The sequence below is a fragment of the Amphibalanus amphitrite genome, unplaced genomic scaffold, assembly GCF_019059575.1.
Source record: "Amphibalanus amphitrite isolate SeventyFive unplaced genomic scaffold, NRLGWU_Aamphi_draft 000016F_arrow, whole genome shotgun sequence".
Classification (NCBI taxonomy): Eukaryota; Metazoa; Arthropoda; class Thecostraca; order Balanomorpha; family Balanidae; genus Amphibalanus; species Amphibalanus amphitrite.
In genome coordinates, this window is record NW_024881512.1 from 498,737 (window position 1) to 525,419 (window position 26,683).

The 26,683-nt window shown below is 53.0% G+C and overlaps 1 protein-coding gene across 1 annotated transcript; it reads left to right on the plus strand.

The window, feature by feature from the left end:
• Positions 1-25,227, plus strand: LOC122386801 (transient receptor potential cation channel subfamily A member 1-like). The gene is made up of 22 exons (XM_043376420.1): positions 1-114; positions 1,087-1,246; positions 1,464-1,554; positions 3,733-3,928; positions 4,192-4,401; positions 4,618-4,743; positions 6,635-6,745; positions 9,070-9,267; positions 10,080-10,255; positions 11,778-11,890; positions 13,341-13,507; positions 19,968-20,140; positions 20,416-20,557; positions 20,726-20,833; positions 21,032-21,361; positions 21,572-21,698; positions 21,996-22,146; positions 22,459-22,585; positions 22,904-23,127; positions 23,457-23,622; positions 23,817-24,009; positions 24,279-25,227. The coding sequence occupies exons 1-22, from the start codon at positions 1-3 to the stop codon at positions 24,638-24,640; spliced, it is 3,765 nt and encodes a 1,254-aa protein (XP_043232355.1). The 3' UTR covers positions 24,641-25,227.
• The last annotated feature ends 1,456 nt before the right edge of the window (positions 25,228-26,683 follow it).

Sequence of the window (26,683 nt, forward strand, 5' to 3'; positions counted from 1 at the left end):
ATGGACTGGTGGAGCCGGCTGACGGTGGGCCTGCGCGTCGCCAGGGGGCGCTACCACCCGGGCCGGTGCGAGCCGGCCGACCGGGCCCCCGCCCCGCCCGCCGACATCCTCTCGGTGAGTGACCCCCTTCGGCCCACGCAGAGGGGGGGGGGGGGCAGACCGCCGGGGCTGCTGTGTCTGACCGACCGCGGGTCTGCTGTGGATGCACTGATTAGATGTTGACTCCGGCTGACGTCCTATCTTTGCGGGACGATTGCCAGATGTCTGATGGGGTGTGATGCAGACTCAGACAAATACATGTAATCAGAATGTGCTCGGATTCTGTCAGCTGTTGGCAAAAAAAAGCAATCGGTGTTTTACCAACGGCAGTAAGTGGATATGGTGTGTAGCTGACATCCTATGTGCGAAATGTTTGTCTCGCGGCCAGGCATCATTTGATTTTTTTTTATGTAGGTATGTACAAAAGGTCTAAAGGCCTTTTTTGTACCTTTCCATATGTTACACTTAACCAGCCTAAAGACAATGAAAAAGGAGCTACATGGCTCATTTTGTATGAATCGTTATCACGGGATCATGAGCTAAATGAGGGACAGAGTGTGCAGCATAATGTAATTTCTCAGAGGAGTGTTTAAACACCTCCGGCTGGAAAAAAACATGTCTGCTCCATTTAATAAATGTTGAGGAAGAAAAACATTTCAAAACACAGTTCATATAATTGTAATATTCATGCCTGTATATATTTATGTTTACTTTTTACGAAATATGCCTGGTCATTTTTATGTCCGATACACGAAATAAATACCTACCTAACTTACAAAACAAACGGCTTTTACTTTCGTGCGTGATCTGCGTTGATGAGAGGAAGAAAAAGTTGGTGCTCGGCTGAATTATGTAGGTATGGAAATTACAACTCAAGCAAGTCGTAAGTCATTTGTAATTGGTTTGAACGATAAGGCTGTAGCCTATCCCGGCGTGATATGATACAATTTAGAGAAAACCCTTTGCAGGTTTATGTTTGTAAGCGCTAGTCGTATTTTGCAGTTTGAAATATGTCTGTCGACGTCTCCCGGTCCCCCTGATCTGCAGTGCGCCGGCTCCGGTAACTTGAAGGCCTTCAAGGAGCTGTATCTGGACGACCCTAAGCGGCTGGAGTTTCGGGACGCCCAGCGGAACCGCGGCCCGGCACACTATGCGGCCGCCAATAACCAGGCAGAGATTCTGCGCTACATCTCATCGGTCGGCGGAGGTCGGTGACAGGTTAACCAGGGGTCAGCAGGAGGGTAACAATTAGGGATGGACTGACTATGGCTAGGGATGGACTATGTGGATACTTTGAGTTCGACCTCGTTCTCCTCTGACAGTGTTCATCCTTCACTATTGTCGGAAGACCTGGACTATGTGGATATCAATAATCCGTACCCCGCTCCCCTTTGACAAGGCTGGTCCCCCACTATTGTCGGTAGATCTGGACTATGTGGATATCGAGGGTCAGACACCCCTGCATCTGGCTGTGGAGAGCGGCTCACAGGCGGCAGTCACCTGTCTCATCGAATGGTGAGTAAACATGCATCTGATTATGTGCTATTTTCAAAGAACTAGAGTTGTTTCGAACGTCACCACCAAGGTCCACTGGCACTCACTGCTTTTCGGACAACATTTCATAGCATTAAGTATGGTGTTAGAGGCAAAATGTTACCTCATGGTATATTTCTGCTACCGTAATTCCAATGCAATTTTATGTTCACCACCAAGGTCCACTGCCACTCACTGCTTTTCGGACAACATTTCATAGCATTAAGTATGGTGTTAGAGGCAAAATGTTACCTCATGGTATATTTCTGCTACCGTAATTCCAATGCAATTTTATGTGGATGGTTTCAAAAGTAATTGTTTGTGTTACTTGTGGCATTATCCGGACGAGACCTAATAAGCTCTTTTTTTACCAAGTTTATAGGATGCGTTGAAAGGCTAAAGGTTTAAATGTGTAATTCAATTTAACTAAGTTTTACGGCATAATTAAGTTTTTTGTGCTGTTTTGTTTATTATAGCTTTTAGGCCGTCGGCGTGCCAATATATCTCACCGACGACTATGTTTTACTTAAAGTAATAAAAATTAAACACACAGACGTCACTGTTTTGAGAGCGAAGTCGTGTTGACACCATCCCACACAGGGACACCTTAATTTGATGATGTCTGGTAAGACATACGGTTCCCCACGGGCCCTATGTGCGTGCCACAGAACAATGCGTGAAAGCACCCATTTCATTTTGTGGCCGGTTTGATGTGACTTCCAGCGGCAATGCAAATGGCTTGTCTTGGACTCTAAAGACCCGTTTTAAGTTGTCGTCATTAGCTAGTGTAGGTGTTGAGCAGCACTGAAGGGTTATATCTTTCGGCGACGTCGCGTGCGTTTCATTAAGATGCCGCAGACCGATACGCATTACGTAATGAGCTAGTGAGTGCACCTGGAATTGCCAATGGCGAGCACGAGCCACAGAATAGCGCGTTTCAGCGGGAGCGCAGCATTTGGGACCGATCGGCTTTGACTGTCGAAATGTGCGTGACCAGAAGTCAGCCACAGTATGATTAACGCATCCGCTGCGCATCGCCATTAAACTGTGCTGGGTCCCCAATGGCTTTATCAATTGATACCAGAACACTGAAGTAATTGATGGAAGAATGCTCTTCGCTTTACGCTTGCACAGCGCACATGTTCATTGTTCATGTTCCATTGTTCCATTCGCCATTATTTTTGTCGCCGTTATGCGTTGAAAGACATAACACGAAAGGACTTTGGTACTGAAACATGAAAATGCCTGTGAATGCACGATGAACTTACTAAGAAATACTTACAAAGCAAGCGCCATATCGATGTATGAAAGCATTTTTACATATTCAATTCTCAAAACTGAAAACCACTGACAAAGTCGCACTGTTAAGTATTGATTGAAGGCAAATATAAAACGGCAAGGAATACTCATAAGATTAGAACATTTCTGAAGCCTTCATCCGTCCTTTGTCTTCATAAATAATTCCTTGGCCGCAGGTAAGCAGATGTTTGAAATGTGTTTGTTAATGTGTTTGTTTCATGATCGCCATGGCCAATTGACATTTGCATTTCGCAAACAGGCAGTGCCCTTGGATCACAATAGGTCGATGGAACTGTTGAACGAATACGGAAGTATTTCGTGTCCTCACACAACAACGCGACGGTGCCATATACGTTCAAAGAGGCGGCAGTGTTTGCTCATTCCTCAATGTTGTTGGCATTTGTTTGGAAACTGAAGTGCTGGGCTCGTAGTGTAAAGGCGTTGAGTGTCATATTCATTAGATTCACTCGATAGCTATATTTCGCGGTGCGAGACGTATGTATTTACAATGTACACATCGAGCAAGATATTTGCCGATATAATCATCGGCGATAGGTATTATCCCCACTAGAGAACAGGGAAACAAATAAAGTGGATCATAGGTAACGTAATGGAAGTTTTTGGTAAACTTTAGAAATACATAGAGTCTAATGAAGGCAAAAATGCTACTTTTGTTTCATGACAGAGGAAGAGCACGAAAATACGTAGAATACCTACACTCATACTTCCACAGGCAGGGAAAAAGTCAGCTACGATCTCCTTTGTGTCACCTCAGTCGACACGCTTCTTCGTTTAGGAGAGAGTTCAACTTGATAGAGACGCCCCTTCCCCGTAATTGTATGACGCCCCCCCCCCCTGCAGCGGCGCGGCCACGGACATTCTCGACTCGGGCCTGCGGGCGCCGCTGCACCTGGCCGTCACACAGGACCAGCCGGACATCCTCCGCCTGCTGGCCACGCACCGGGACCGGGTCGACTGCAAACAGCTCTCGGAGCACGGCCGGGACGCGCTGCACATCGCGGCAGTGCTCAACCGCGCCGAGTGTGCGCGCGTGCTGGTCAGTGGGGGGTTGGAATGAGGAGGAATAGGCAGATATTTGAACTGTTTGGTTGGATGTTACCAGATGCGGCTTGTTCTCGTCTTCCGCATCTTCCCTATATTACATCCTACCCTACTCAACAGTACCAAGATTATCTTTTTTTCATGACATAGTTGTAGATTGCCTTCTCCAATAATATCAACATTCTCCTTTTTCGGTATGTTATTCTGAGCGTGCTTAGACCATTATCTGTATTAACCTACATTCGACTATCTCTACAGCTGGACGACTTTGGAATGCGTCCGTGCAGCTTCTGTAACAACGGCTTCACGCCGATCCACGAGGCGGCTCGTCGCGCCAGTTTCGCCACAATGCAGGTGTTCACCAACTGGGGAGAGGGCCAGAACTGCGGCGGCGAGCGCATGATGCTCTGTCCCGACATCGAGGGAAACCTGCCGCTCCATCTGGCCGTCCACTCCGGGGACGTCAAGGTAGGCGGCCCGATATCGATAAAACCCGCCACTCTAGCTGACCGTCAATCTGACATTGTCAAGCCTATAGCCGAATACGTATTTCAATGTATATCCACCCTCGGTTGCACTTCTTTACTTGTTCGTCCGAAGTGTTAGCGCCTTTGCTATCCGAGTACCTACCGTTAGATGTTATCGCCTATCGGATTCCATTATTTTCGTTTTTCTTCCCGTCAGGCGGTCCAGCTATGTCTCCGGTTCGGGGCCAAGATCAGCAGTCAGCAGAACGATCTCTCCACGCCTGTGCACCTGGCGTGTGTGCAGGGGTCGCTAGAGATCACACAGATGCTGTTCGACGCCCAGGTCAGTAGCATTTGAGCGGGTTCACAGCATAGCCTCTGCCTGAGTCTTTAGAAATTAGACGATTGACTGATTATATTGGAGCCTCGGGCTTTCCAAATCTTTCCCACTTCCTGAGAACCTAGCCAAATGGTTACGGTTAAAAGTGTTTCCAAATAAACGTGCTCCATGAATGTAACAAGAAACAAGGAGCACTTTAATCGGCGTCGACCGTCACTATGCCGAGTTGTTTATTTTTCGGCGGCCAGTGACTTTTGTTCGGCCTTCACCCTACTACCTTTGTTCGGCGAACAGTAACGTCTGCGCGGTCAAAACGTGGGCTGTCCGGTGTTCGTCGGTTGGAACGAGAGCGGCCTACCGTCTGCTTCCGGCACGATGCGTTGGAACGCGCCGAGATGAAAAATGGAGAAAAAACCGGGACGTAAATGTTGCCGTCTGCATTTATACTGAGTTCACAATGGTGACAAAGCAAATGGCATCAGATCTAGCCGTTCATCTTTGCCACATACCTCTCAAAGGCTCACTACGAACTATTAATCACTGACTGGTCTTGTCCCAATGCTATTCGAACTCAAGTTTTTAACGAGGTATCTCTTCGTATCGTGAAGTAATTCATTTCATAACTACTTCCAGAAACTATTCCGGCCGCTTGCTTCGAACAGACAGAACCGTATGCCTGCAGTTATGCTGTGCCGCATTACACGGCTGCTACTTACATTCATGCGCATAGATGGCGCTAAATATCAGCGCCTGAAGTTATACTGTGCCGTAATACAGGCTCCTACATACATCCCCACTGATAGATGACGCTAGTTGTCAGCGCCTGCAGTTACGCTGTGCCGCGGTACACGGCTGCTGCTTACATCCTATCCAGTAGATGGCGCAGGTTGTCGGCGCCTGCGGAAATGCTGTGCCGCAATGCACTGCCGCACATAAGTGGCCGTTGCGCTGAAGTACCTAATGGGCGTTTTGATGTTTTTTTTTCTTATCCTTTTTGGTTAACCCGGCACCGCCTGGGCTATTTCCGTACCCACGACAGCCTGGGGGTGATAAGAGTGCATTGAAAGCATAAAAAATCGTTTATACCATACATAACTAAACGAGGGCTGAGAAAAAGGTCAATTTTTCAACTTTTTATTTTTGACATAAAAATGCACTTTTCTAGACGAGCTTTGTCCCAGGAATCTAGTGGTGCCATTTGTTTTCACATGCGATGTTCAGAAGTGCCTCTAATTCGCGAAAATGCTTATGACGTCACCATGCCCTATGCATGTTGGAGCTATTTTTTACAATTTGGGGGTCAAAAATCAAGATAGAAAATTGAAATTTGGGACATCCAATGTTCTAATAGAGCTCTATAACATATATTCCGGTTTTTCGGAAATTCTCAAAATTTTGGATTTTATTAGCTGTTTTCCAAAAAAATATAGTTTTTTGAATTTTTAGGGGTGAAAAAACGCATTTTATGGAAAATCCGAGATAGCCATTTTAAAGAACTCGTTGAGCTGCGTCTTTTCATGTCCTTAATTTGCAATTTGCTTAAAACCTCGATTTTTGGCGAATTTTTAAACATTTACCATTTTTTGACTGAAAACGCCATGTAGTTACATCACTAAAATCAATATATCTCAAAAAATTTTGAATTTTTTTTCTTAAAAATTGCACAGAAGACGTCAAATTGATGGGGGAGAAGGTATGCCAAGTTTCAAGTTGATAGCGCAAGCGGTTCATGAGTTATTTAAGAAAAACGGAGGGGGGTCGGATCCGACCCCCCCCAGGCGGTCGCGGGGCTATGTATGACAGATTTTCTCTTCATCTTTTCTATACTTATTTGATGTTTATGTAGCACGGTTTGTATCTCACTATTTTTATTTTCTGCTGCGCTGCTGCCCAGCCGGAGGAGAAATGGACGGTGCTGAACCTGCGAGACTCGTCCGACATGACCCCGCTTCACTGCGCGGCCAAGTTCGACCACGCCCAACTGGTGGAGTACCTCGCCAAACAGGTGAGATGTAAGAAATGTGAGAAGTAAGAATGGTGAGATATTAGAATGGTGAGGAGTTAGCAAGCCGAGTTACCTATGTAAGTGCAAACTCCAGACTTGGAGCTGTATCGGGCGGCATTTCCGCGCTGACACCTGCGCTCACAGTTTTTAACGATACCCCCTTTCAGCTTCAGTAAAAACAAAACAATTGAGATTGGACATGGTAGACAAGATTGGAGCGATAAACAGTGTCAGCGAGTGTTGTGACCTGATAAGACGGCCGTGATGGCGCCGCCGCCGGTCCCCGCGCGGTTGTGCCCCCTGGACCACCCGTGCTCGGTCCGCGGAGCAGGCGGCCCCAGCGCCGACCGGGCCGCTGCTTCTATTAACCTTTATCGCGTGTCATGTTGACCAGCACTGTACCATGTCGGCCGGAATTGCCGCGCCGCAGCTGCGGCAAACACGGCGCGGCCACGGCAAACACGGCGCGGCAGCACCTGATCCCACGTGCCGCTGCCCGGCCGGACCTGCGGGCGCGTCGAACTAGGAAAGGCCGCCGTTTTCCAGAAATCGATGACTGTATGAGTTTTGTTCGAAAAATGGTCAACGCGAACAAAGAGCAGGCAGAATAAATTGAATCGCCAGTGTACATTGATAAACGAGGGGACAAATATGCCTGACACCCATAACTGCATGCCTAAATGTGAAGCGTTCAACAGACATTTTAAGGGCATTCAGAAATATTTGACCTGTTCATCGCCGCAACGACCAAAGCGAGGCATTTGTAGCAATTTTACCTTTAGCGACCACAAATGGTCTCAGTTTCAGAAAAACGGTCCCGAAGAAATGACTAAAATATCCGTCGGAGTGGCTAACATATTAACGAGCTGTTGAGCGCCGCCTGTTACTTCAACTTCCAGAAGCAGAGGTTGGAGAGGTGCTCAAATATTTTAACATGGCCGGGAAATTGAAACGCGAGCAGTAAACACTAAATGGTTCATTCAGCCTCGATTTTCTCCAATGCATTTTGTATTCCCCTGCGTAATGAGCATGTCACCGCTGCTTTGTTCGTCACAGCATATTACCGTCGGAAATGTGCCCGTGACCCTTGACAGCAGCGTTGTTTATTTTGCGCGGTGCTCGGATCATCATCAGTCATCACGCAGGTGTGTGGAGACAATTTCGTGGATGAAAAAGGTAGCACAGAAAACTATCCATCCTAGTTAACTTCGACACGGAATGATGAAGGAGGTCCACCACAGGGACTGAGGGACGAATGAGAATAAACTAAGGCGCAGAGGCACGGAGAGATGTCAGCTCGGTGACATATTCAAGGGAAAAATAACGAGGAACTAATGAGCGATGCGTCTACACATCATGACACAGGACCGATCACTCCGGGTTACAGCCCTCCGTAGCCCGCGGCGAGCCGTCGTTAGCTGTGTATCTACTCTAACAAGAGCGCCGTGTCTGGGCCCCGTCTCTCTCCGGCCGACGGCGGCGGCGGATTCAGGAAAGGTAAATAAATAGCTGCGCGGCCGAGTAGAGCAGACGGCGTGGAGGACGTTCGTCAGCGGCTTCTCACGAAAACTGCCGCTGAAGGCGAGCCCATCAGCAGTGAAAGGGAGCTTTGCTGATCGAGCAGCTCTCGTGCGGCGGTTGTGTGGACGGTATAGACTGAGAGCTGATGGTATTGAGACGGACGAGCCGGGGTTACGAGGCAGACAGCGTGGAGTTACATAACGGCAGGCGGCGCTGCTGAGGACATAACTCCAGGAAACTCGGACGCGTGGTGACGAGTGCGCCACGCGGAACCTGGCAGACCCGTCAGCATGTCTTGATTACCTCATCAAGGTACCAGGCCAGATGTACAGAACTGCGGAGCGCCCTGCCAATCCATCACATAATGATTACGTCCAGGAAAACAGAACGCGGTCGACGTAATAAATGGTTGTTTGAGACGTTGCAGACCTGAGGCCTGAACAATAATCGTAATGTTTGCTGAACGCTTCGTGGTAATGAAGGAACCGTTGTATCCTCAGTTGTCATAAATAGTAAATACCCATCACAGGGCACAATAACGTAATGGTTTCTTGTGATGAGTTGAAGTCACTTGCATAACGATTCATTACATGACTCGACACAACTATAAAACTGCAATTACCATGCCTAGTAGAACGAGTTACTTGACATATTGTGGCTTTACATCCGCCATTGCAAAGTGATGTTTATGCCACATAAGCACAAAATACAAACCATAAGCTGAATACCTATTTTTGGTATCCAGCCATTTCAGTGCATGTGCGTTTTTTGATCACTGAATGACGGTTTATGATCGCCGGCAGGGAGCCGACCTGAACGTGCTGGACTCGGAGGAGCGCACGCCTCTGTTGGTGGCTGTCCTGCGCTCCTCGTGGTCAGCAGCGCGCACCCTACTCAAACTGGGAGCTGAGGCCGACATCCCGGACCTGGGCGGACGGAACCTGCTGCACTTCCTCGTCATGAACAGCGGTCGGGTGGACGACCTCATCAGCGCCTGTTCGGTAGGTAAAACGGACCTTACCGCCTCTCCTCGGTAGGTCAAACGGAGCTTGCTGCTGCCGGCTGGGAGCAGCTCAGTTGTGTTAGCCTGTTTTCTTCTGAATGTTGTCTTGGAGAGAAAAAAAAAACGAGAGCGAGAGAGAGAGAGAGAGAGAGAGAGAGAGAGAGAGAGAGAGAGAGAGAGCCGCCCCCGCGCGGACTGGATTCTGCTCCGGACGCCGGCCGCCGGCCCCGGTTCCCACGGAGACGGCCCGGGAACCGGACCCTCTGTTGACCGCCGCCGTGTCAATACCGTACTAAGGGTCCGCTGGTGCTCTGTATCCGTGTAGGTGTTTGTGTTGGTGACGTCATAACCGCCGGAAACGGTTTAAGCCGCCGCTGTCGACATGCCTCTTCTCTAGAATGAGAGCCTAATGAGTTTTCTACATTTGTATGCATGCAATAGTGTTCCGCAGACGCATGTGCTGATATGTCTCTATGTTTGTCTATTTCTCAAAGCGGACAGGAGGCGTTAGCGCGAATGTTGTGTTTCAGAACATCCGACTGAACATGTTTATAACATTTGTTTGTTTAGTCTCAGAGCGGTCAGCAGACGCTTTAGAAAAATGTCCGTAACGCTTACATATTTGTGTTTGTTTTTTGTTTGTTTGTTTGTTTGTTTGTTTGTTTGTTTGTTTGTTTGTTTGTTTGGTTGGTTGGTTGTCTTCCTCAGAGCTGACACTCGGTCGCAAAATGTTTGTAATACGTGTTTGTACGTTTATTTATCTATAGCGGTCAACAGCCTTATACCTACTTGTTTGTTAACCTCTCTCAGAGCGGCCAGCAGGCGTTCGCTCGTATGATCAACGAGCCGGACGCTCAGGGCTGCACGCCGCTGCACTACGCCTCTCGGCACGGCCACATCCGCTGCCTGCAGCGACTGATGGACCTGGGCGCCTGTCCCAACGTCAAAGACGCCAACAACGAGAGTCCGCTCCACTTCGCCGCCAGGTCAGTTCCTCCCCGCCAGGTCAGTCCTTCGCCAGGTCACCAGGTCAGTCCATCGCCGCCAGGTCAGTTCCTTGGAGCTAGGTCAGTCCTTCGCCGCTAGGTCAGTCCCTTGGAGCCAGGTCAGTCTTTCGTCGCCAGGTCGGTCCTTCGCCGCCAGGTCGGTCCCTCGCCGCCAGGTCAGTTCCTTGGAGCCAGGTCAGTCTTTTGCCGCCAGGTCAGTTCCTTGGAGCTAGGTCAGTCCTTCGCCGCTAGGTCAGTCCCTTGGAGCCAGGTCAGTCCCTTGGGGCCAGGTCACCAGGTCAGTCCTTCGTCAGGTCACCAGGCCAGTCCTTCATCGCCAGGTCAGTCCTTCGCCGCCAGGTCAGTTCCTTGGAGCCAGGTCAGTCTTTCGCCGCCAGGTCAGTCCTTCGCCGCCTGTCAGTCGCTGCGGCTCATCGCTGATGAGGATGAATTGGATGTTTGTTGGGAGCTTGAGCTGCGGATGTTTTCCGCGAAGGTTTATCGGTGTGGGTGTGACGTCGTCTGACGTGATCGTGATGTCCGGACCAATGATCACTGCGGCCCGTGGCGCTTTGTGGAACAACTGTTCGGCACACAATTGCTGTTTGAATTGATAGATGGTGTTACTTATGGATAATCCCGCAATGCCCTTTATTTTAGCATGCATTTGGCCGCAGAATTCGTGCTCTGCGGGCCTGAGCAGATGGAGAAAATTCAACTCAAACCAGCGTTTCTTTGCTGGCTCATTCATAACAATTCAATTCTCTGGAATCCCACAATATTTCTCGGGCCAAAATACAACATCTTGCCATCCATCATCACCATAATTCACAGCTCCTCTGTTTTTGCCGCCTGTCCAGAGGTGCGATGTTGTTCTCGGGCCGCTGACAGCGGTCGCGCCCCGTGAAGGTCGCCCTGCCCCGGATCCTCTCCAATATGCGCGGGTCGATGCCAAAGTCACGTAGTGCAGAGCTATATGAGAGGGCCAGACAGGGTTTATCGCTCTTTGGACGCGTGGCGCGCGGCACGCAGTGATAGAGAGCTGGGCGCTGTAGAGGCGCGACTGCCGGGGATGGCCCCCCGGCGACACAACAGGACGGTACGCGCCCTCACGTACTGGGGAGAGCGAGGGAGAACAGACGGTGCAGGGCGACAGAGCAGGGTTGTATTTAGGGTATTCTACAATGAGGAGGGTGAAAATCCTCACCTACTTTTCGACACAACGATAGGTTATGAAAGGTTAGGCGAATCATGGTTATATATTTTATTTTGGTAATGTACCGGCCCGCTCGCCAGTCATATTCAAAGCAGCTGGGTTTCTTTGAACCGAGCCCTTCTGCGTTCGTAGGTACCTATCTAATATACGAATGTCTGACATGTAATGCGATGTCTCCTCGTAAATGACGTGGGCGTGATCACGCGACTTCAAAATCCGTCCGTTGATGGACCTCCCCTGATATAGCTCAGTGATGAAGCCCCCTCGGGTGACCTCAGTGACCTGAGACGCCCTCCCTTCCCTCAGGTACGGCCGGTACAACACGGTGCGGTCGCTCCTCTCGTCCCGGAAGGGTCAGTTCATTATCAACGGAATCGACAGCGCAGGACGGACGCCGCTGCACATCGCCTCAGAGAACGGTGGGCTGCGCTACCGATCATGCTCCTAACTCAACAGAATAATTCATCGTTCCCTATATAAGCGTCACATCCCCATTCTGCTTCAGATATCCGTGAAACATTCTCACCGCATTGGTGACACGATCCTAATGCCACTTTTACTATTCTGAAATGCGCTGTGTTCGTTGGGTGCCTCCGAAGTCTACCACTGCCAGACTATGCGCAAATAGAGCACATTTCACTAAGCGTATAGCTCGTAGAGTTAACCCGCGCCCTGATGGGGGGGGGCCATTTTGGCCCCCCCCTGTGGTTTTTCTTAAATAGCGAGAAAACGGCGGCGCGCAGCGCCGCCAAATTTTGGGTACCTTACCGGGCATCAATTTGACACCTTCACACAAAATTTCAAGTCACAGGTCACCTCAGGTCAGGAGTTATTGAGGTCAAACTGAGGTCATGTTCGAGCAAAAATGAGCAAAAAACATGACATCTTGAAACGCTCACCAATTCTACAGTTAACAAGCAATTTTAAAGTTCTTTATGTGGTTGTGTAGAGAAAAGACGGCGCTACAAAACTGCTATCTCGGATTTTCGAAATTTTGGGATTTTGACCCCCAAAAATAAAAAAAAATTGATTTTTTTAGAAAAACTCAAAAAAAATTCCAAAACTTTTTCGAATTTCGAAAAAAACCGGAATATATGTGATAGTCCCTGCGCTCTTCGATATACATACCAAATTTTAGATCGATACCTCTTTTTTGGCCAAGTTATAGCGAAAAAACTGTTAAAAATTGATGACGTCAAATTTTTGAACTCAATTTTTAGCAATTCTAGACCTCGTAGCGCAAAACGGAGACCACCATTGAACTCCCCGTGACGAGCTGCATCGAATCGATACCCATTTTATGCAAAAATATCAACTTTGAAATTTGACCTAATTTGACCTGACCTTGACCTGACCTTGACCTGACCTTGACCAAAACGTGACCTAAGCTGGCCCTAAAGTCTGTCTGACCCACATAATCGCATTTGTCATGTAAAATGGACCATAAAACATGTATCACACGACACTTTCATATTATGACCCCCCCAGTGACCTGACCTCTGTGACCTGACCTGGTATCGTGACCTCAAATAGCAAAATATGTGTTTGAAGAACATTTCTCCATCGATGATTTTCAATGAAATGCATTTTACTCGATTTTACAACGCATTTCTTGAAATGCCTGTAAACGGTGAAAATTCGACCTTTGACCTGACCTGTGACGTCATCGGTTTGACCGAGGTCAATGAAATTGGGTCACAAGGTAGTTCCCCGCTGGGGCTATCCAACACCGTTTACCGCTTGTCGCTATGTTGCGTGGTTCTCGAGATCTGAGGGGGGGGGCCAAAATGGCCCCCCCCCCCATCAGACCGCGTTGCTCGGCAGACCCCATCTGGGCGCGGGTTAAACACGCGGTGTCTGCGTCGGCAGGCTACTCCCGCGTGGTGCAGCTGCTCATCAGCCGTGGTGCGCTGCTGAACCGTGACTTCCAGGGCCTGACTCCGCTACACCTGGCGGCCCGCGAGGGGTATACCCGCACCATGGAGCTGCTGGTGACCACGCACACCCAGCTGCTCGACCAGCGTGACAAGACCGGGGTGAGACGATGAACCGGTCGGTCCGGTCCGGAACGACCCGGCTGGACGGTCTGCATGCTCTCATTGAGTCGTGACCCAAGGGTTCAGCACGGGCAGAAGTCGGGCATACGAATAGACATAGACGGGAGTTATCAATGACTAGACTGTGAAGCTGGTATTAGGTACTCGGAAAGAGCATTGCTGGTATCTTTCAGGAAGGCACAAAAAGGGCATTATAAATGCATTGTCTACAGAAGGGCAGTAGAGAATGGACATTATCTTTAATGGGGACATGTAACGGAGATTTTCTACCACAGGGGCAATGATCTGGTCATTTTCATGCTTCGATCTTAGTGGCTTTGATATCTTGTCGGCTGCTGTCGCCATTTTTTATAGTAATTTGCTCCCGTCATCATTGATCAGCCCGCTTTGTTAGGCCTTTGTTGTCACACACCATTAATTCGCTGGCGCTTTTGGTCATGTTTACAGCGTGGAGGTCCATTAATACGCCTGTGCCTGCCATAGCTGTGAGACCCATTTTTTCGCCCATAGATCACATGTCATGTGGAAATGTGGCTGGTGCCGTGGCGAGTCGTGCTACTTAGATCGGCCAAGGATAGCGATGTATTTGAATCAGCATGAGCAAGCTATGTAGTGAACACAACGATGAAACCATAGTTCGTTTTGGCAAAGTTAAGGACAGTACAAAGCAGTGAGAAAACGTATATCAGAGCGAGAGATACTTTCTAGAAGAGTGCGTGAATGCCCACACGACGATGAACATTATGATACATACACAAGAACATACATTTCTAAAACATTAATAAATCGGACATAGAAGATGAACAAGTGGAGCAGAGCCATCTGGCGGATATCGCTGAACCTGCGCCTCGCGTCAGCTGCGACAGCAGCGCCACGTTGAGGTCGACGGTGGCGCCGCCCCGCGTCGGAGCGCTTGCCAGTCGCCAGCGGCGGTAGTGCCGCGCCGCGTCGGAGAACGTGCGGCGGTGCACTACATCACCCTCCCCCTAGAGACGGCACTGCGAACGTGACGTTAAGAAAACGCGTTGGTGGCCGTACAGCACGGCCGGAGCGGGTCGTCCGTAGGCACGGCGGTGGGGGCGCGGGCGGAGGCGGCGGCTGTAGCGGCAGGTCGCCACGCGGTGGCGGAAGCGGCGGCCTCGGTGCGCGAGGCACTGGCAGGAGGAGCTCTGGGCCGGAGGCCGGTGTTGCCGAGTCGGCGGAACGCGCCGTGTCTTGGACCGCAGACGGCGATGCTGTCGGAGTTGGAGCAGGCGGGGGCCGTTCCAAGTGCGCCGGTTTGACTCGGTCGATGGAGATAACGTCTGAACGACCGCCTCGGTCCACAGTGACCGTCTTCGCCGATCTGTGTAGCACCTTGTATGGTCCGTCATAACGCGGGGCAAGCGGCGGCTTCACTGCGTCGTGGCGCACGAACACGTGCGAGGCGTGGTCCAGCGCGCGCGGCACGTACGACGGCGCGCTTGGTGCTGGTCGTGGTGCCGTCGGGCGCAGTGCCGCCATGGTGCGCTGAAGCTCGGCGGCGAATGATTCCGGCGTAGGAGGCGCGGTGGCGGACGGGGTGATGAGTTCACCAGGTAGGCGTAGAGGTGCTCCGTACACCAACTCGGCAGTGCTGCAGCCCAGGTCTTGTTTGAGCGCCGAGCGGATTCCGAGCAGCGCCAAAGGAAGAGCCTCCGTCCAGCGGGCGGGCGCGGCGGCGCGCAGCGCGGCCTTAAGCTGCCGGTGCAGGCGCTCCACCATCCCGTTGGCCTGGGGGTGGTACGCGGTGGTCCGGCGCCGCGCGCAGCCCAGGAGAGTGGACAGCTCAGCCCAGAGCGCCGACTCGAATTGGCTGCCCCGGTCGGTGATGATCTCGTCCGGGACGCCGAACCGAGAGATCCAGCCGGAGATCAGCGCCCGGGCGACCTCTCGCGCCGTGATGCCACGCAGCGGGATCGCCTCCGGCCAGCGGCTGTACCGGTCCACCACCGTCAGAAGATACGAGTAGCCCTCAGACGGCGGCAGCGGGCCGACCAGGTCGGCGTGCACTTGTCGAAACCTGTCGGCAGGTGGCGGGAACGATGCGGGCGGCGCTGTCGTGTGCCGGTGGACTTTGGTGCGCTGGCACGGGACGCAGGTGCGCGCCCAGAGTGCGGCGTCCTTCTTCACCGACGGCCACACGAACCGCCGCGTGACCAGGTCGACGGTGGCGCGCACTCCCGGGTGGGCCAGATCGTGCACGTGCCGGAAGTAGGCGCGCCGGAGCGGTGCCGGGATCCACGGCCGCGGTACACCCTGGGACTCGTCGATGACCAGCGTGCGGCCGCTGGGGAGCCGGGCGTCTCTGAGTTTGAGCCCGTGCTCTGTCGAGCGGAAGCGCGCCAGCTCTTCGTCCTCTAGCTGGCAGGCTGCGAGCTTGTCGAAGTCGTCGACTGGCGGGCACGGTGCTGAGAGCATCGCCACTGTTCGACTCAGAGCGTCCGCAGCTGCGTTTTCTTTCCCAGGCACGTGCCTGATGTCGGTGGTGAACTGGGAGATGAAGTCCAGGTGCCGGATCTCCCTCGGCGAGTAGCTGGCTGACCCGGACGAGACTGCCGACACGAGGGCCTTGTGGTCGGTGAAGATGGCGAACTGGCGGCCTTCCAGAGTGTGCCGGAAGTGCTTGACCGCCAGATACGCCCCGAGCAGTTCGCGGCCGAAGGTGCTGTAGCGTGTCTCTGCTGGTTGGAGTGACTTCGAGAAGAAAGCCAGCGGCGTCCAGGTCCCGTGCGAGTGTTGCTGCAGGACAGCGCCGACGCCGGTGTCAGAGGCATCGACCTGCAGACTCAGCGCTGCGCCGGGAGTGGGGTGCGCGAGCTGCGTGGCCTGAGCCAGGGCAGCCTTCACGCGTTGGAAGGCGTCCTCAGCGGTTGGCGTCCACTCCACCGGCGCCGCGCGTTTGCGTTTCTGGTCCAGCAGGTGGTGAAGTGGTCGGAGGAGGCCGGCAGCACCAGGCAGGAACCGGTGATAGTAGGTCACCAGGCCGATGAACCTACGCAGTTGGCGTTGCGTGGTCGGCTGCGGAAACTCCTGGACTGCGGCGACCTTCTCCGGCAGCGGGGCGATGCCGTCCGGGGACACATCGTGACCGAGGAAGCTGATGCGGTTGACGCCCAGCACGCACTTCTTTGGGTTGATCGTGACGCCGAACTGGTCGAGACGTTCCAGTACCTGACGGAGGTGACGGCGGTGCTGCTCGACGGACGTGCTGGCGATGAGGATGTCGTCGATGTACACGTAGCAGCACGTCAGCCCGCGCATCACCTCGTCCATGAAGCGCTGGAATGTCTGACTGGCGTTGCGAAGACCGAAGCTCATCCGCTGCATCTCGAATAGCCCGAACGGTGTGACGATGGCCGTCTTCGGGATGTCAGCGGGTTCGACCGGGATCTGATGGTACGCGCGGACGAGGTCGATCTTCGAGAAGATGGTACAGCCGTGCAGGTTCGCGGAGAAGTCCTGCAGGAACGGTATGGGATACCGGTCCGGGACGGTGGCGGCGTTCAGGGCGCGGTAGTCGCCGCACGGGCGCCACTGTCCGGGCTCCTTCTTAGGCTCCATGTGGAGGGGCGACGCCCAGCTGCTCTTGGATGGGCGGGCGACCCCGAGGCTGATCAGCTTGTCGAACTCCTGACGGGCGATGCGGAGGCGGTCGGGCGGCAAACGCCGAGGGTGCCCTACACGAGGAGGTCCACGTGTCACGATGTGGTGAGTGACGTTATGGCGTACGGGCAGGAGTTGCGCAGATGTGGCTGTCACCCGAGGGAACTCTTTAAACAAGTCTGCGAGAGTGGGCGCCGCGCACATGCGCACTCCGACGGAGCCGATGTCGGCTCGGGTGCCCACGGCGCACGTTGTGCCGTGTTCAGCCTGGAGGAGCTGACGGCGCATGTCCACCAGCAGACGATGATGGGCGAGAAAGTCCGCTCCCAAGATCGGCATCGATACGTCGGCGACCATGAATGTCCACGGGTAGTCCACTGTTCCGAAACGCACCGAAGTCGAAATAACGCCATGGAGCTTGATCTCTGTGCCGTTGGCTGCTTCCAGTCGAGGCGCGTCGGGCTGCTGCACGGTGGTGCCGTCGGCCACGACTCGTGGTGGGACGACACTCACCTGTGCGCCGGTGTCGACAAGGAACCGCCAGTTCCGGGCAAGGTCGGTGACGTAGAAGAGGGGCGCCAGTGTCGGCCGGCCCGTCTCCGCTGGCGCTAGCGCGGACAGGCGGGCTAGTTTCCCGACCAGGAGCACGGCGGTCTGCAGCGGTGGGCCTCCGCGCCGTACTTCTGGTGGTACCAGCAGTACCCTTCATCAGGTGTCACCGATGCCGGTTGAGAACTGCCAGACGAGGCAGGTGCGGGTCGGCGCGGACGGGAGCGGGAGCGGCCACGCCGAGGAGCGTCGGCACCGCCCCGCTGGAACACGGCCTCGATGCGTGCTACCGCAGCGGTGAGGGCGGTGACGGCAGCGGCCATGCCGGAGTTACCGCACCCGCAGGCGGCGGGCGGTCCGGTGGCGGCCACCGCGCTGGCCGGCGGGGCGAGCGTGACCCCAGGGCCGGCCGGCGGGCCACAGGCGGCAGCGACGCCGGCCGTCGGCGTGCAAACAGCAGTCACGGCGGCACCGCCAGAGGCCTCCTGGAATCGGTCGGCCGCGCTGGCCAGGTCGTCAATACCAGTGTCCTCCGGCAGCAGCGCGAGGGCGGCGCGGGTCGTCGGCGGCAGGCGCTGCAGGAACAGCGTCCTGAGAAGGCCGAGGTCGTGGCCCGCGCTGCCCAGCATGTGCTGCATGCTGCGCAACAGCTGCGTGGGCCTCCTGTCGCCCAGCTGGTGGTCGCGGAGGAGTGCCTCGAGGCGTGAGGCGCGCGACTGGGCCAGGCGCGTGCTCAGGGCCCCTTTTAGTTCCGAGAACGAGCCGGTCTCGGCTGTTATCACGTCTCGAACTTGTGAAGCGACATGCACAGGCAGGTTGGCCACCAGCAGCCGGAACTTGTCGTGGTCATCCGTGATGCCGGCGACGGCGAAGGCACACTCGACCTGCACCAGCCAGAGCTCGGCTTCTTCAGGTGCGTAGGCCGGCAGCCGGAACGACGCGAATGGCCGCGTCGGCGCGTCCTGGGCGGCACCCTCCGGCTCGATGGGTGACGGCATAGTCACTATATACAGCAAACACTAACACTAGAGGCACACTGAAAGACTGTCGGTAATCACTAGGCGCTCGCCGCGCTCACTGTGCTGGCGCTCGCTGCGCTGCACTGCGTTGGCGCTCGCTGCGCTGCACTGCGTTGGCGCTCGCTGCGCTGCACTGCGTTGGCGCTCGCTGCGCTGCACTGCGTTGGGCGCTCGTTGCGCTGAGGCTAGGCCACGTCACCAGCGCACTATTCACTGTTCGCGGCAGCGGAAGCCGGGTGAAGATCACCCATTCTTGCCGAGGCGATGGGGAGGCCAGGTCAAAGATGACCTCTTCTTGCCGAGGCGGAGACGATGACTTCTTGAGCTACCAATCACGTCGGGGTCACCATTTGTGGCTGGTGCCGTGGCGAGTCGTGCTACTTAGATCGGCCAAGGATAGCGATGTATTTGAATCAGCATGAGCAAGCTATGTAGTGAACACAACGATGAAACCATAGTTCGTTTTGGCAAAGTTAAGGACAGTACAAAGCAGTGAGAAAACGTATATCAGAGCGAGAGATACTTTCTAGAAGAGTGCGTGAATGCCCACACGACGATGAACATTATGATACATACACAAGAACATACATTTCTAAAACATTAATAAATCGGACATAGAAGATGAACAAGTGGAGCAGAGCCATCTGGCGGATATCGCTGAACCTGCGCCTCGCGTCAGCTGCGACAGCAGCGCCACGTTGAGGTCGACGGTGGCGCCGCCCCGCGTCGGAGCGCTTGCCAGTCGCCAGCGGCGGTAGTGCCGCGCCGCGTCGGAGAACGTGCGGCGGTGCACTACAGAAACACCTACAATTGTCACATATAAAGAGTAGATCAACCCGCACAAGGCCGATCTCACGGTTAGGCTTTGCCTTTGTCAAGGTTCGATTCCCTGGTGTTTTAGCGGACCGATACTGGGCTAAATTTATGTGTTACAGCCTCCAACGCCAGGTTATTGACTGAAATGTAGAATGCGATCGCTGAAGAGAGTTTGTTGGGTTAGAACATCGCTCTTGTGATCTGGAAAACACCAATAAGCGGTGCCATTGAGATAGCGTTAGGCCGCTGTGCCGTGAGTACCAATTATGTATGTATATCAGGTGAGGTGAACTGATTGTGCTATAGGTTTCTGTACCGTAAACGAGACAAGTTATTGTCCCGTGGTTCAGGTCAAGTGAAGTTACTGTCCGGTGTCAGCTGTGACCTGAGGTCAGGCTAGGTCATTGCCTCCCCTGCTCACTCATTCACAGTGCACGGCCCTCCACTGGGCCTGTCTGGCCAACAAGCCCTCGGCCATCAACCTTCTGCTGACTCTCAACTGCGCGCTGCTGGCCAACAACGACGGTAACACGGCCATGGACTTCTGCATCAAACACAAGCTGGTGGAGGCGGCTAGAGCCATGCTCACCAACGCCACCTCCAGGTCAGTCGTATACAATATACATAGAAGAATATTTCTTCAACCTCCCCGGGCACGCATACCGTCGATTGAGCACGGAAAGGTATCAGGAGAGGTATAAAAACAATGCTCGAATGTAGCATTGTCATGCATTTCGTCATGTGGATGCATGAACAAATGTAGCGTAGCATCGCTGAGAAACTCGAGCCAAATAATTATCCCATTAGTGTGACTGCACCTTTGCTGAATGCATATGGCCAATGTCCATACCTGAGACCCACGACGGTGACCCGTTTCAGTGAGCGAGTGCTGGGCGACGTCAGCGGAAAGTACAAGAGCATCGTGTCGGCGCTGATCGAGACCATGCCCAAGGTGCTGGAGGATGTGATGGACAGACAGATCTCCTTCGCCAACTGCAAAAAGGACTCCGAGTCGTTCTTCGTGAGTAGTGAGAGTCACCGTATGTATATCAATGCTAACGTCGTTATGCGTCGTTTAACTGCGGCGATTCTTCTGCTTCACTACATCTTTCGTTCGATGGCGCATTTTGCGTGTCTTTCGTTTCCCCTGCTTACTTCCAACGCGTTCTTCACACTGTTCCACTGACAGATTAAGTACAACCTGGCCATGTTCGAGCCGGGGGAGAAACGTATCCAGGCGATCCGCGAGTCGAGAGGAGACAGCAGGTGGAGGCCCGAGCCGCTCATGGAGGTCAACGTGAGTGCGCCACGATACGACAAGCTCTTCAGGCTCCACAGTACAATTAGAATGGGTGATAGCCAGAGATCTAGATGGACCTCAATGAATCGAGTGTGACCTCGAATGACCTTATATGCTGTCACCATGGTGCAATAGCATTGTGAAAAGATACAATGTGACTCCACTGTGACCCCGATGTGCCCCGTCTTCCTGCAGCACATGGTTCACCACGGACGGATCGATCTGCTGATGCACCCGCTGACCCAGCGCTACCTGGCCATGAAGTGGCAGGCCTACGGCAGGTTCTGCCACCTGTTCAGCCTCCTCCTGTACGCCATATTCGTGTTCCTGGTGACGCTGAACGCCATGAACCTGATGACGCTGGTGCGCCACTGCCCGGTGCTGCTGGACGCTGACGGCAGTGTGAACATGCTGAAGGAGGAGGGACACCTGGTGGGGCACGCAGACCCCGGGTCGGAGGCCGGTGACCTGGGACCGGACGAGCTCGGTCTGATGTCGGAGGGCGGCGGCTGCGACATACACAACGTGAGTGGTCATATCGCGGCGGACAGGATATCTGATCGACAGCGCTTCACAACTTGAGAAGTTTCTACTGCCTTCGGTCATGTAGCTAGTCATGTTACTACGGTTAATTAGCATGACTATATTGCACCTGTGTTATAAAACACTAAATATGTCAACAAATGCGTATGAAGCATCGATCAGAAGTTTAATCTCAGTCTAAATCGCCGACAGATTATTCATCTGAAGAAGAAGTCGCTGTGGTCGTACGTGATCATGGTGTCAGTGATCGTGTTCGGGATCCTGAACCTGCTGAAGAAGATGATGCAGATGTGGAACCAGAGCTGGAACTTCGTCACAGGTTCGTGTGTCGGACCGTGAACAGCCTTCTCTCCTACACTTGCCAAAATCCAGCTATAAGTTACACCACACGGACATTTGCCGCTGTATTAGGTATAGCCTTGAAATCCTCTAGAGTCACTTATCAGAATGTCATAAAAGGTAGTTTTATTCCGATCAAAACAGACACACGCTTTGCTCTTGGCCGTTTCTTTCGCCACACCATTGCCTCCTAGATGACACCCGTCCGTCGCTTGTTGTCAAAACTCAAAGCACTGTTTCATTCCTCTCATGACGTTATTTTTCGTGTCGTTGTCAGACTTTGAGAACTACATGGAGCTGGCGATGTACGTGTCGGCTCTGATCAGCGTGACACCCGTGTTCTATCCGGTGGTGACGCACTGTCACATCATCACCAGTGCCATCACCGTGTTCCTCGCCTGGTTCAGCATGCTCCTCTACCTCAGAAGGTCAGGGAATGATGATGCTGGGGATGATGATGATGATGATGATGATGATGATGATGATGATGATGATGATGATGATGATGATGATGATGATGATGATGATGATGATGATGATGATGATGATGATGATGATGATGATGATGATGATGATGATGATGACGATGACGATGACGACGATAATGAACTTTTTGTAACAAATTTGAGTTTGAACCTTTTTAAACAAGGTTCATCCAGGCACGATCTTTCACAGAGAGCACTGAAGCAATCCGTCGTGCCATGCCACTAAATTATGCTTACTTTCGCGTCTGATTTCAGTTTCGAGTCGGTGGGCATCTACGTGGTGATGTTTGTGGAGATTCAGAAGACGCTGCTGCGAGTGCTCATCATCTTCTCGGTACTCATCATCGCCTTTGGCCTCTCCTTCTACATTCTGCTCTCCAACGTGAGTCCCCACTTTCCGAAAACAGCGCACCGCTCACTCGGCGGTTGGATGCCCACATGTATGTCGGGATACGTTGTCGACCATCATAATAATTCATGAATTTAAATTGGGGTGTGGTATTTTGAGTCTGTGTAATACTCTCGCACAGTGGGGACATAATTTAGTGCGAACGTGTCCACTTGGCCTGAATATGTATTGCATCGGTGTTATTTATGACTCGTGTGTCTCGCACAGCACAATTGTGACTACAAGGCACAAACCACTGTAAACAATGCCCCGGAGGAGTCCCAAAGACGTCACGATCCTGTCCGTTTCCAGGGCAACCACCCCGAGTTCAGCAGCGTGCCCATGTCGCTGATGCGCACCTTCAACATGATGCTGGGAGAGATCGACTTCCTCACGGTGTATGTGTACCCGTGGCTGGCCAATCGGGACAACAACTCGGCCCTGGTGGCGGCCCATACCAGCGGCGGCCGGCGGAGCGGCTTCCGGACCGAGCTGACCGCGGCGGCCGCCAACGTCACCAGCTCGACGGTGCCCAGGTGAGGGAAGCAGCACACAGGTGAGGGAGCGGTCTCTACAGCTCGACCGTGCCTCTCAGGTGAATAGGATCAAAGGGGCATCAACTGCTCCACCGAAACGGTAGCGAAGCAAGGATCTCGGAAGGAAAAGTCCAAACTCTTTACCTGGACGGTACAATACTAGTATATGTATCAGATATGTGAGGGGAGCCTGGTGATTTACGCAGACGGCGGCCATGGCTATGACGAAAAACAGTCATCCATAAGCCATCAATGTTACACGTGATTTAGAACTACAGCTCCAGGTTCCCGGTTCGTCTAACTTGCCACTCTCGCCCCTATGTTCGCAGCGGCCTGGGCAGCCGGTTCCTGCCGTTCGCCTCCACCTCCTTCCTGCTGGTCATCGTGTTTATGGTGATGATGCCCATCCTGCTGATGAACCTGCTGGTCGGTCTGGCCGTCGGAGACATCGAGGCCGTCAGGAAGAACGCCGCCCTCAAACGGCTCGCCATGCAGGTCTGTTGGAGCTAGAGATGTGCCTGCATAGCAGCGCTGCATTGAAACGGCTAGCCATGCAGGTCTGTACGAACTGGCCTCACTCTTTTCCATTGGCCTGCATTCTATGTGTAGGACGAGATGTATAACCTGTCCTTTGTGACTCATGCAGTGTGACTTACTGTGACCTTTGATGACCCGCCCGTACCCCACAGGTGGACCTCCACACCGGCCTCGAACGGAAACTTCCTCAGGCGTTCCTAGACCGCGTCAAACGCACCGAGCTCACCGAGTACCCCAACACTGCGGCCCGGCTAAAGGGCAGCAAGGCGTCACCGCTGCGCCGGATGGCGCACTTTGTACTGTACCTGGTCACTCCCAGCCACGGCTCGCAGATGAAGACGTTCGGTGAGTTGACGCAAGGTGACTGACCTGAGGCCGGGGTGCGATAGACCTCTGCCGCTGTGGTATACCGTAGGAGGTTCCGCAAATTGTTAGCTTTACCTTTTTTGTAATGTTTGTTAGTTAGTTCATTGGGAGTTGAGGGGTCAGGGGATCATTTCGGGGGTCATTTCGTTGTTGATTAAAAGGTCATTTGCGCCCAGGTTGACAAATCTTGACCAAAGTTCAGTTTCAATGACCGTCTATGACCGAGTCTTTGCCCCACTCACCCACAGACTACCTGGAGCACGCAGCAATCGCCGAGCAGAACCACCAGCACCGCGAGCTCGACAAGGTGAAACGCCGCCTGAAGGAGACCTCCCGCACCGTCGAGGCCGTCCACAAGCTGATGCGACTCGTCATCGTCAAGCTGGAGATCGGCATGGAGGCTGAGGACGAGGACGAGGGCGGCGAGGCGGAGCACGAGCTGCTGAGCGCCGCGGCCTCGACAGCCGGGGGGAGTGGCGTGCCACCGGGGACCGGGGGACCGGCCAGTATGCTCACAGTGCCCGCCCGGCCCGGCAGTCGCCTGCTCAGTCCGACCGTGTCCCAGCGCCGACCGCGCTCCGGGTCCCGTCGGCGTGCCGCTCCGCCGTAGTGCGAGCCGCTCCGCCGTAGTGAGAGAGGCTCGACTGCTCCGGTTCTGTCCGGAACCGTGGAACGATACCAGGCAGTGGTACGACATAGTAGAGGCGTCAGTACGGCTAGCGATAACATCTCAGCCAGCATAGGTAGACTTGAAGTGTCATGTCAATATTGAAAGTCCAGTGATACCCGATGCGTGATGCTCGACGTCTAGGTACGGCTGGAGCTTCATGACAATGAAGGATTTTCGACTTTGGATACCACACACACAATCAACACACACAATCATCAATGCTTCAAGTAGATAATGATAATTAAACGTTCATTTCTTGAGCATGAGAGCTTGGCACCTTTGCGTCGCCAACTCCGTTTGTAATGTATGTAGCACCACGTCGTATTTGTCTGATGTTCCCTTGATGTAGCAGGCGAGGCGACGTTTCTGTGATCCTAGCTTTCGGCATTCATTCCCTTCAGTGTAGATTAGACTTTAGGTGTGGACTGTTGTTGTCACGATATCGTCGTGGTAAGCTGTGCTTTAGTGGAAAATCTTACGCCTAGTATTTTCTGGCTTTGTCGTGATAGAACATATGATATATCAATATGGGGAAAGCAACAGCTTCTGCTCGCTTTAGTCAGCCCACTGTTGTCTATCGCTTAGCCTCGTCGTTCTAAGCATTACGATTTACGTATCATCAATGATGGATCCCTATTTTGCTAGTGTTGTAGATAGTTGCGGATGGTCGTGATATCGATGTAACGTGGCACGTGCTGGATGTATGAACTATCTAGTCAGAACAATATGCTAGTCACCCCTACTAGTCACTAGTCAATGTGGGTTTGTTGTCTCCGATACCTGTCAGCTGGGGGAAGGATGACTAGAAGAGCCAGTCCTCTGTTGCCATGCGTCGCCTGGCCCTCCCTTTCCACTCACAGTCCACACCCAGCGCAGCGCTGGCCGCACCCCGCTCCCGGCTCGAGCTCGGTGTACCCCTCAATCTAGTGCTAATGGACGCGGCTTTTGGGGCGAGAAGTGATACCAGGGGTATCCTCCCAGAGGTACCCATCACTTGCCCACTACCGGTACCGGCCACCGGGCGCCCTGCAAGCACAGCAGCGCCACCTACCTGTCAGGTCGGCGAGGGCCGGCGGGCGACGCTCCCCGCCTGGTGGCGCCACCTAGGCCGACGTTGGTGTTCCGTGTTCGTATCGGTGTCACGGCCGCTGGCGGCTTGTGTTGACCGCGGTTCCGGTGGACCTGGGAGCAGATGTCTTGTGAACAATCGATAAATCGGTCGTTGTTCAGCTTTGTGTGATGGTCTCTTGGCTTTCCTTTCCTGCATGGACACCGTGCATGAAAATACGCTGAAATTTACGGATGCCTAATAAAATATTGCACTGATTTCGTATCGTGTGGCAAAAATCCAAGCACTGCCCGAATTGTTCGGGACCACATATTCCTGATGTTGGAGACAAATATGAATAGAAATATAAATTAGTCCAGGAGATAAGTGCCATAGAAAATAAGCATCTCATCTCACCTTTGCCTCAGAGGCAGATTCTTTGAATTTCTTCCTGGCAGAAAATGCACGTTACTGCACAATACTACGGAGCTGATGAACTGACCAACTATGCACGCAAGGCCCAGGTAGGGTCGTCCGGCGATTCTACCTTTTCGTGACGTCAGCTCGTGACGTCATTTGGAGTCAAGTCTCGAAGCCCCGTTCAATCCCCATGTAAATGAGCGATTTTCGAAGCACTGTTGAATGAAGTCTACACAAGATATATCAAACCTAAGTATCTTATCTGAAAGAGCAGACAATTTTCTGCAAGTTATCTATTACGTGTTTTTCGCTAAATCTTTTGCTTTTTTCACAAAAGCGTAAAATGTCCCCCCATGTCTCCGCAGCCTCCCTGCCGCCGGCCGCCGCGCGGTCGCGGTAGTGTAGTGGTTAGCGTGCCCGCGCAGTATTCCAAAGGTCCCGAGTTCGAATCTATGCGGTGCGAAACTTTAATTGCAATTCCAAGCTGAATATACGCACATCCATAATAAATTATT

What these genes read in the sequence shown, in the direction of transcription:
- LOC122386801 (XM_043376420.1), top strand. Translation starts at nt 1, where the DNA reads ATGGACTGGTGGAGCCGGCTGACGGTGGGCCTGCGCGTCGCCAGGGGG. An exon ending in GAGCTGGAACTTCGTCACAG is followed by an intron (nt 21,699 to 21,995) that starts GTTCGTGTGTCG and finishes TGTCGTTGTCAG; the next exon opens with ACTTTGAGAACTACATGGAG. An exon ending in TCAAACGGCTCGCCATGCAG is followed by an intron (nt 23,623 to 23,816) that starts GTCTGTTGGAGC and finishes CGTACCCCACAG; the next exon opens with GTGGACCTCCACACCGGCCT.